The 10205-nt window shown below is 43.9% G+C and overlaps 1 protein-coding gene and 1 long non-coding RNA gene across 2 annotated transcripts; both read right to left on the bottom strand.

Annotated features, from left to right (window-relative positions):
• Nucleotides 1-3464: 3464 nt before the first annotated feature.
• Nucleotides 3465-4624, bottom strand: LOC146761814 (uncharacterized). Its single transcript, XR_014942646.1, has 2 exons — nt 4135-4624; nt 3465-3609 (listed from the first exon to the last, which is right to left on the bottom strand). It is a non-coding gene; the product is annotated as an uncharacterized LOC146761814 (long non-coding RNA).
• Nucleotides 4625-5757: 1133 nt separating this feature from the next.
• BLOC1S4 (biogenesis of lysosomal organelles complex 1 subunit 4) lies at nt 5758-10032 on the bottom strand. Its single transcript, XM_015855129.3, has 5 exons — nt 9778-10032; nt 9610-9681; nt 9295-9396; nt 8748-8882; nt 5758-6737 (listed from the first exon to the last, which is right to left on the bottom strand). Exons 1-5 carry the CDS (start codon nt 10012-10014, stop codon nt 6642-6644), a joined length of 642 nt encoding a protein of 213 aa, XP_015710615.2. The 5' UTR covers nt 10015-10032; the 3' UTR covers nt 5758-6641.
• Nucleotides 10033-10205: the final 173 nt, after the last annotated feature.

Genomic DNA, 10205 nt, shown 5'->3' with positions numbered 1-10205 from the left:
TGGAGGAGGAAACCACAGGGTGTGAGATCAAACAGCCTCACAACTGCATGACACTTCCCTTAGCTGGTAGCAAGCCTAGGCACGATAAAGAGGTCAGAGAAGGTAAAGAGGAGAAACTCATTCACTTCCTCTACCATGAGAGCTGGCAGTCACTGGCTACGCAGCGTGGAGAGCTGGATGTGGTACTGACAGTGTATTCTGCAATGAGATGATAGCAGCTGTTTTATTTGTAGGAGTTAGCAAACTGTGGGCCTATGTGAACGCTCGCCTCTAAAACAGCTCTCCTACATCTGAAATGCTGGGTAGTCCTACCTCTAGAATTTACATCAACACTCAGTAACTATCCTATACCACTCCACAGCCTTGACAAACAATACAACTGAATTCAGTTTTGCATAGCTGGACGTTGCTGGTATTTAAAATTTTCATTTCCTCATAGTTGACTGTTATATTTTATTCCATTCATGTTTTATATCTTAATAACATTCAGCTAGTAGAAGCAACAGCCCCTTATCACCTTAACTGTTGTTGACACAACTGAATAAAGGTCTTCAAAAGTTGGCAGAAGTGCCTGCATGTGATTCTCATAGAATATCCTGAGTTGGAAGGGACCCACAGGACCACCAAGTCCAACTCCTGGCTCCATATGGCAGTATCCAAAAAGCAGACCTTATGTTCAAGAGCGTTGTCTGCACACTTTGTGAATTCCAGCAGGACTGATGCCATGACCACTTCCTTGTGGAGCCAGTTACGTTGCCCAGCCAAGCTGCTGGTGAAGAACTTTTTCCTGGTATCTAATCTTACAGATCTTTTACAGACTAAAAAGTATTGCTGACCTTATTAGATGGCAATTTGGAGCAAGCCTGTACGCTAAGAATGCAGTCAAGCCTTTGGAAATAAAGACAATGATTAAATAAAAGCCACCGTTAGGGAAACTTGGAGAAAAAATGTGGAAATACTGTTGTGCAAAAGAGAGTGTAGCACAGGCACTGCTTTCTTTAGAGGCCCAGCACCCTCCCAACACAAGTACAAATCCAGTCAGATCAAGGCAGTGAAATGCCCACTTCAGCCATTCAAAAGAATGACATGGCACAACCTCTGTAAGAAGTGTCACTTCCCACTTCGGGGGATGCTGAGGGTCCTTCCCCTGCAAACTGCCATGCAGAAAGACATAGAGTCCTCCTGCTGTCCAAGGGCACAGCTCATCCTTGGGGAGGGAGATAAAAAGGGGTTAAAGTGAAGAGGGGGTGGAGATGGTACCCCGGAAGAGCTTTTGGCACACAAAATGTTCTGAGGAACTCAGAAGGAAGAGGGTTTCTTGTCAGTGCTACAAAGTGTTCTAACTTCCTCCTCCAAAGCTGAGGTCACAGTGCCTGAAGGTTGCTTTATGGGCTTTGTGCTTCATCACTGTGCTCTGAGCTGCATTAAACTGAACGCATTTTTAGGATAGATGCTCTGTGTTTGCGATGAGGAAAGTCTAGTGACAGCCCAGGTGAGCACAAATACACATAGGAATCAGATGGCTTGGCCTCCCATAACGAATATAGTCAATTGCTTGTGAATGAGATCACACAATTATGATGGGTCCTGAAAATCTCAGTTTAAATGTTCAGAAGCAGACAAGAAAGCACATACAGTATTTCCTCATCTCTAAAATGATAGAGCAGAAGTGAAAAAAAGATCAGAGAAGGGCAACAAAGGCCATGACAGCTCCATACACAACACCAGCAAAATAGGCTTCTTTAGCTAAGGGAAGAGATAATGAAAAGTTACAGACATCGATGAGATCAAGAATGTAGATGGGTACTGTCTGTTGACTGTGTCCTCCACTACAGGGCAGGAGGATATTGAAACAAGTGTTAAGTTGATATAGATATGTATGGAATGTAATAGAGAAGGTGCTTTGGCTGGAAGTTCAACCATGATGCCCAAAGCCTACGAAGGTCTCAGAGAATGGAAACAAACGTGGATAAGAAAGTCACTGAAAATTACTGAATACACAGAAATCACATTTAGTTTAGGAAATCCCTGAACTGAAAGTAGTTGAAAACTAGGAGTATTACCAGAAGTTATCACCTTCAAGCAGGGAGAGGTGGAGCAGGATGCCCAAGACCATGGCAGGAAGCACATCTTCCCTGTGAGGATGTCCAAGCACTGGCACAGACTGCTCAGAGGCTGTGGATTCTCCTCCTTGGAGACCTTCTTATGCTGCCTGGCCATGGGCCTGGGCACTCTGCTCTGGCTGACCCTGCAGGAGCTGGGCTGAGACCTGCTGGACCTGTCAACTTCAGCCAAGGTGTGATCCGGTGACCTGTTGTCTCCACAGACAGGAGACTCCACAACCTCTTTGTCAGTGTCTGATCATTCTCAATGAAAAAAATGTGTTTTCTGATGTTCAGATATATACTTTTTTTGTGCCCACTGTCTCTTGTCCTACCAGCAAACATTGCTGAACAGTGCTTCACTCCCTCTCCTTCACTCCCCACTTTTCAGGTATTTATATACAATAAGTTACCTCTGATTCTTCTGTTGTCCCATCTGAACAGCCCCAGCTCCCTCATTTTCTCCTGAAATGCTCCAGTCCCTTGTCAGCCTTTCCCTGCAAGATCAAGCAGCATCCCATACACCGCCCACGTCAGCTGCCTCTGCTTCCACCATATACTGATGTCTGAGCTCATGCTGAAGGTCTTTCATCTGTTCCCTGCTGTCACTCCTCCACCACCTCCTCCCCAGTAGCTTTCCTTTACATCAGGCTCTTCAGCTTCCTTGCAGGAATTTCATTTCCTTATTAATGACCCATTCAGTTCCTCAAATGTATGTTCTAGCACCACCAAATCTTCACTCACCATGCAACTTCGGTTCAGTCCTTCTCCATAACAGTGCCCATCACCCATGTGGGGCTATGGCTGCACCAGCAAGAGGTTAAGCACAGCAGGGACAGATTTGCAGTGAGAAACCTGATGCTCGTGCTACACGCTTCAGTGAGTTTCACCTTGAACTAAGCCTGGCTTGAGGCTGGTATGCGGAAGAAACACCCAACAGCAGTTGTTGCAGGCTGGATAAAGCTCTGGAGTGGCTCTCTGGCTAAATTTGATCCATACCCAATCCATTTCATGCCCAGTAAAAGTTCCATGGTGGAAGGCAACAAGTGCCAGACTGCACCACCATCTAGTCCTACTTTCCTCGGCCTCCATCTGCTGCCAAATCTGTCACCTTCTCCTAAGGTTGCCCCATTCATTCAGCAAAGCTCTAATGAGTTTGCAGCTGCACTGTTCCCCCACTACAGGGCATCCACACCGCAGCCCATTTTCTCACCACATTCCCTGCTTTGCGCTCTCCTTCCCTTGACTACAGCAATCCAACTAAGACCATGAGAAGCCAAACTAATGACTCCAGAAGGAAAACCCAACACAAGCTGTACTTTCCCTCCACCTACCGCTCCCTCTCTTTCATACTGACTCACATTCAGAGGATTTCAGGCGCCCACTGCTGCAACTGCACGCTGTTTTACAGTTGTAGTATTGCAGGGATTCAAGCTTCAGCTTTTCTCTTTGAAAAGTTTGCTTTCCAGTTCTCTTGCGTGCAAAGAAAATCCTGACCATATTTCACCTTTAAGAAACAGATGGCAATAAACTTATTTTTAAACCCTGTAGGCATCCAGCTATTCCCGAGAAACCTCCACCTCCTGAACAGCAGATAATAAACCAGTGGAAACATCTTTCTTTCCTCCTCCTCTTTTGCGAAGTGGGACAACACTGCCCCATAAAGCAGCACCCTCCTTCCTTCTCCTATGCTTGTTATTTACTCATTTTAATATACTGATCGTAATGCTTAATTTGAATATTACTTACAGTTTCTTGCTGCAAAATTATCATACCTACTAGCAGTAAGTTTGTGAGTGGCTATCTACAAACAAGAAGAAAACGCCTCAAACCTCCCAGCTGGGCGGGGGCTGGAGGCTGTGCCACCACCCCTAGGCTGTACTACCACCCACTGGCTTCAGGCTGAATCAGCAGCAGCGCTGACATCGCTTGCACTCGGCTGCTGCAGCACAGCCTACCAGTCACCCAACTTCTCATTCCTCTCTGCATTTCTGTAAGCCTGTGGATGCCAGGAGCTGGAGGCTCCTCATACCTGATGTTCAGCTGCCTGCTGAAGAGATCACCAGCTACGGTAACATTATCTTCATCCACTGCCAAACCCAGCAGGAATTTTGATTTTCCAGAGCTTCTGTCAGGGAACATGAGAAATCCTTGGTAGCTGAATGCACTTTTTTCTTTGCTCCACAGATGTAGTTATCTGGATTGTCCCTCTAATTCTGGTAAGTTTTTTCACACGTGATCACTCTCTAAATCTCAAGATCGAAGTCTTTGGGAACAGTTCCTGTAAGTGACAGAATCCAAGTTAAGCTTGCTACCCACTTCTTAGTGCTTAAACTACTTAAGACTGCAGGTTCTTGTCAGTAGAAGTAATGAACTGCCCAGTTCAGATAACATCAGTGCAACCTAACAAATCCTCAAACCTTAAAATGTAGTTTATATCATTTGGTTGAATAAATCATCAAACCTGCTTCTTTTCATGTCAGTAATGCGTATCCTCCTACAGTTTCCCTCGGTTTTATGGCACCTTCAAGTAGCCTAGCATTTGGATGCATAGGTCCAAAGGTAAATAATTGCAAGTAGCAGCATATCTGCTTATTTTAGGCATAGCTTATCAAGTAAGTACGTATTTAGCTAAGACAATTCATGTTTTTCTCCAAGAGCTATGGAAAACAAGGAGATCTAAGATTCAGTCCATCCTACCTCTCATGTAAATACAGCTTTTATTATATATAAACATGTCTCTTGCATTATGCAAATATAATCCTGGGTTGGTGGTTTTTTTTATGCTATTCCTGCTTGGTGAGACTCAGTGGGAACAAGGAGACAGCCAAGGTAGCACTTAGCAGCTCACTTTAGCAGAGTGAACATGTGGTTCCAGTTAGTATTATGAAAGCTCCATAAACTTTCTAAACTGTGGTCAAGATCAACTTGTTTTAAGTCCATTTGTATATCTGGCTGTATCCTTACATGGTTACACAACATACACGGGCATGCCTTTTCATTAGATTTCACTCAGAAGGACTGATTAGCCTTCATTATCTAGGCGTATGCTCAAACATACAGCACTTCTTGGAAATGCAACTGTTGCTACTGCGGAATATCTGAACAGTTTAATACATAGGTCCTGTCAAAAGCAAGGAGGGCGTGGGAACAGAAGTAGGGGGGCTCCTCTTCAAAGAGTTAAATGCCTGTGATACGGGATTGCATGTTTTAGACTCCCTCTGTTTAATTTCAGGTAATAGTCTTGCATTAAAACTACTTTTGGAGCCTAATGATTTGGACTTCACAAGCTTCACAATTTTTAGGAAACAGCATCTCAGATGTTCAGACTCAGAATCTGGTCTCAGCTGCTGCTGGGAGACAAGGCTGTATGGTTTTGAAAGCTGTATCTATTAACATACAATCCTCACTCTACAACTACTTACCTTTTTCTTTGCTTGCAACACAAAACCAATAAGCATGTTGTAGTTTCCCTGATGTCTTATTCCTCTGAATTCTGTCTATTTGCAGTGAGTTCTTTCAGCAGTAAAATAGCAGTAAAATTGAATTTCAAGAGGAATAACAAGTGCTAGATATTACAGGAAGCTGTAGGCAAAAGTTCTCAGAAGTAACCAAGCAGTTCAATACTGTGAGGTGAAACGCAATACTTCAGGTGTTATATAAGCCAATCGTTTATTGATAATTTACTCACATTCCAGGCAGCAAAGACAGTCCCAGTCACTGCACAGAAGTGTGAGAAGGAATAGCATTCAGTCAGGTGAAGCATTCAATACAGGCTCAGCCCAAAGATGGCTCTACCTCAACTTACATCCCTTTTCTTTCTGACAGCAGATTAAATATACACCATGCCCACCTGGTTATACATCACATGATAACACGTTGCAATAATCAGAAGCTCTGGTCACAATGACCTGATGGCCATCAGGAAGGGCACGATGTTCACATCATGAACTTGGACTACACTGCCCAAGCCAAGTCACGTCCTCGACTCCTCACCAATCTTCCCAGTCCTCCCCTGGCCACCTGCACATCCTGAGGTGGTGTAATTCTCCACACGGGCTGCAGGGATCAAGTTCCAAAGCTTACCATGATTTTATGCATAGAGCTTTTCTTTCACTCCAGTATGTTTAAATAAAAAAAGAACAAACAAAAGTAACAGCCTTGTGGCACAGCAGCCCTGATTTAAGTGTTAAAAGAGATGCAGTATAAAAGTATGTTTCCTATTATTTCTCTTTAAAAAAAAAAAAAACACAAAAAGAACAACAACAAAAACAAGCCCCAAACCCTAATGCAGGAAGTTTTTAAAGTTCCTTCCTCATTATAAACTGAAAATATACACTGTGTTTTTGGAAGACTTTTCAAATAACACACCCAAAAAGAGAACCTGAAAACGCTGCCTGTAGGAAGACAGTGGCAATCTTAACGGCAATATGCCATTAATAATACTTAGAAATGCAGCTATTTTGAGGCTGTCATTTCTTTTGTTTACTTGGCTTGTCCTGTTCTGGCTGATTCACACCAACTCCAAAACCAAAACCATCAATAAGGTGCTTCATTAGGACATGGAAAATAGTCTTCAGTCTTGAAGAGGACAGGAGGCTCATAGGCAGTCTGCTGTCGTGAGGAAGACGATTTCTGCAAACCAGATAAAAGTTGAGTTTCTGCTTACGTAAAAAATTCAAGTTTCAGAAGAAAACCTACAGAACTAAAACAGAAAACAAAAGGAGTTTTCAAGCCATATTCCCTCACTCAGGTGAACTTTAAATTGCAGCTCAGATGGATCTGACTCATTCTTCATGTTACTTTGACTTTTGCCCTTTTAACACCTAAACAAACTCAGTCTTGAAAAGTGTGAAACACACCAGCCTTTGCAGGAGCCAAATGGGAAATGGTCAAGTTATGCTAACCTCCTTCCTTTTGCTCCACAAACCTTTACCTTTCCTCATCCAGCATTCTGACTTCTCCTCAGCTGCTTCCTTCAAGTTAACCTTAGCCTGTATTCTCACTTATTTAGTTAAAACAGCCCTCTTTACAGAAACAAACCTAGCAGATGTTTCTTTCAGGTTCGCTGCTCCTGCCGAGCTTCTTCATCAAGCATGTATTAGAATATACATACTACGAACTACTGTTAAAATAATACAGTCGTGAACTGGGAAAGAGTTGTTATGCTTCTTTTCAGGAAAAGTGTACACATTCATTTTAAATATTCTCTATACATTACGTAATTACTGTAAGTCTGGGTTGTTTAGCTATAACAAACTGCTCAAGCACAGCAAGGACCATTACTAACCATTCTGTCAGCCTTCTTGTATGTAAAATCTGGAGATATTCAAGACCCGTCTGGACGCCTACCTGTGCGACGTGGTGTAGGGAACCTGCTTTGGCAGGGTGGTTGGACTCAATGATCTCTAGAGGTCCCTTCCAACCCCTACAATTCTGTGATTCTGTGATGTAAATAATGCTGCATGGCAACACAGAGCTAAGCTACATTATCAACATAGGGCCTATATTTAAAATGTGTTTAACTTCACAATGCCACCAATTTCCCTGAAATGAACTCTGTTTTGCCATCCCTACGTCACCTTTTGAGACTGTCTACATCCTTAGTGACATTAGAAGTCTTACAGTACCATACTTTACATTGCCTGGTATTCACAAGGGAAGAACTTGGGGCAAAATCTGAATGTGAGATTACAGATACTCAGCTTATGAAATACAAAACATACCCTTCGTGTAAAGAAACAGACACACTTAGATGGGAAGAGAGTAAGAGGACCTGACTTTAGTTTTTTCCAGGAAAAGGTGTACCAAGAGCTACATTGAAAACCATGACACTGGTACAACATTCTTTTCCAAAGGGTTGAAATATAGCGTGAGTATTAAGGCAGGGGGAGAAATCTCTACATGCATTTTCATTCATTCATGAGTGTGATTATTAATGAACTTAAACACTGAAGAAAACAAGGGAGCTGGAAGTTAACGACTAGCAGCATAAGAGCAGCTTTCCTGAACCAAGTCTTACCAAGACAATGTTCTTTTTAGCTCTATGTTTGTGGGTTTTTTTTGCTGCCACACATAGCTACAATATGTAACAAATAATACTTCAGCAGTCACATCTCCCTCTGCCTCTGAACAAACCAACTTTGTTTCAACATTTTCACTAGTATGAGATAGAGACCTGAGCCAATATAGGATGAATATAGGAAAGGATAAAGGAAAGACTGGGTGCTGACAAGGTGCAGAGAGACGCACTTAAACACGGTATACGGTACATTACAGCAGACAGCGACAAGAAGTTTAAGGTGTTCATACTAGGGTCTTTCTATCTGCTTTTCATACTGTCAGAGATCAGGGATGCTTCAATACAGGCTCGCTCATTATACGTTCTTTTTGGGCCCTTCATGTTCCCTTCTACGTATACTCAAACTTACTCCGGAGCATAACTCAAAACCTTGTCAGAACTTGTGAGTTTTTTTTGGTCATTTTTGGATTAAGACTGAGAACTCTGCAAATGAATCAATAAAACAGACGAGGCAGATGTTGAAATCCATTTCTGTGTGTAACAAACTTACTATTCATTATTCCAGGCGACCACTGATAAGCAGAGAAACTAAGCCAGACTCAGGAGAGCTGAAGCATACTTACGTTACGGAAGGATGGTATGCTGATCGTGTGCAAGATTTTCTTGAAGGTGCTTGGAAAAGCTCCAAGGTCTGATTCTGCCTTTACAACCCGTTCTTCCATTCCTGCCACGTGGTTTGCAACCATCTTCACAAAAGCCTACGGGAGAAGAGAAAGAAGAACAAAGCAAGGCAAGTTTTTCACTAATACATTAAAAGAGGATTTGTATTACACAAGAGCAGTGAAAAAAAGTATCATTAGTAAAACAAAAAGTAGAAAACCAGTCATGCTCTATTTCCCTTCCATCTGCAAGTCCAATTTATCGCCACAAATCACTCATGAGATACTCAAGACTGCAAAAACAGGTCACATCTAATGAAACTTCTGAACTTCAGTCTGAATCTTCCTATCTACTTTTCAAGAAACTCATTTAGATTTCATAGCATCATAGAGTGGCCTGGGTTGAAAAGGACCACAAAGATCACATAGTTTCAATCCCCATTATATCATGACCGACACAGGGGGGACCTTTTGAGAACGGGAACATAGGCATAGGATGCCAATCACGTACCTCCAGCTTGTCGATCCTCCTGTATACCTGCCTCATCTCTGTGGCTTTGGTGTAAATTTCAGGTATGCTCTCGTTGATAACTTGGGACGAATCGCTTCGAATCTATAAAGAGGGCGTGTTGAAGAGATAATACGGAAACTGATGAGCGGAGCAAAGTGTTAAATACTGAATTTCACTTGTGAAACTACAGCTGTGCTTCCATTAAGTGGATTACAACAAAGGGATTAAAAATACTCGGGAAAAAGAAACACAAACAAACCCAACCCCCAAGGTTAAAAGCAGTAAGTTGGATAACGCTCGGTGCTACCCACGTACCATGTCCAGCATCCCCACAAACTCATCCACTCTCGTCAGCAGCTCTTCCAGGCTCTTCTCTAAGCTTTCCACCTGCAAAACGCGTTTAAATGCTTTCAGGATTCACAACCTCCAAAAGCAGATGGTTGTGCACAACGCAGGGGCACTTCGCCTGCCCGCGCCGCTCACCTGCTCGCTGTAGGCGCTACGCTCCACCAGCAGGTACGTGCTATAGGCGGCGGCGGTGGCGCTGAGCGACGCATCCAGCGCGTCCCCCTCGTCATCCTCCTGCCCCCCCAGCCCCGATGCGTTGCTGTGGCTCTGAGAGACGTTCCCGCTGTCCCCAGCGGAGCGCTCACCCCCCTCGTCGGGCCCCGCAGCCGCCATACCGCCGCCCGGCCCCCTGTCAGGCGGCGCCTCCATCATGTGAGCAATGGAGGCAGCGCAGGCGCCGTGCCGCTGCGATGGATGGATGGGGCCGGGCCTCACGCCCCGCCCCGCGGCCATCGGGGGCGGGCCCCGGTACTGTCAGCTCCACACAGGCCTAACAGTACATGTTAATAAAGTGCAAGGATGGGAAGATGTGGGAAGGAATGCTGGTTCTGCAAGAGGCAGCC

Source organism: Coturnix japonica, chromosome 2 (assembly GCF_054131305.1).
Source record: "Coturnix japonica strain WE chromosome 2, WE-NBRP24, whole genome shotgun sequence".
In the NCBI taxonomy this organism is placed as follows: domain Eukaryota; kingdom Metazoa; phylum Chordata; class Aves; order Galliformes; family Phasianidae; genus Coturnix; species Coturnix japonica.
The sequence above is the reverse complement of the archived record's forward strand: the minus strand, read 5'-3'. Positions and strand labels throughout refer to the sequence as shown.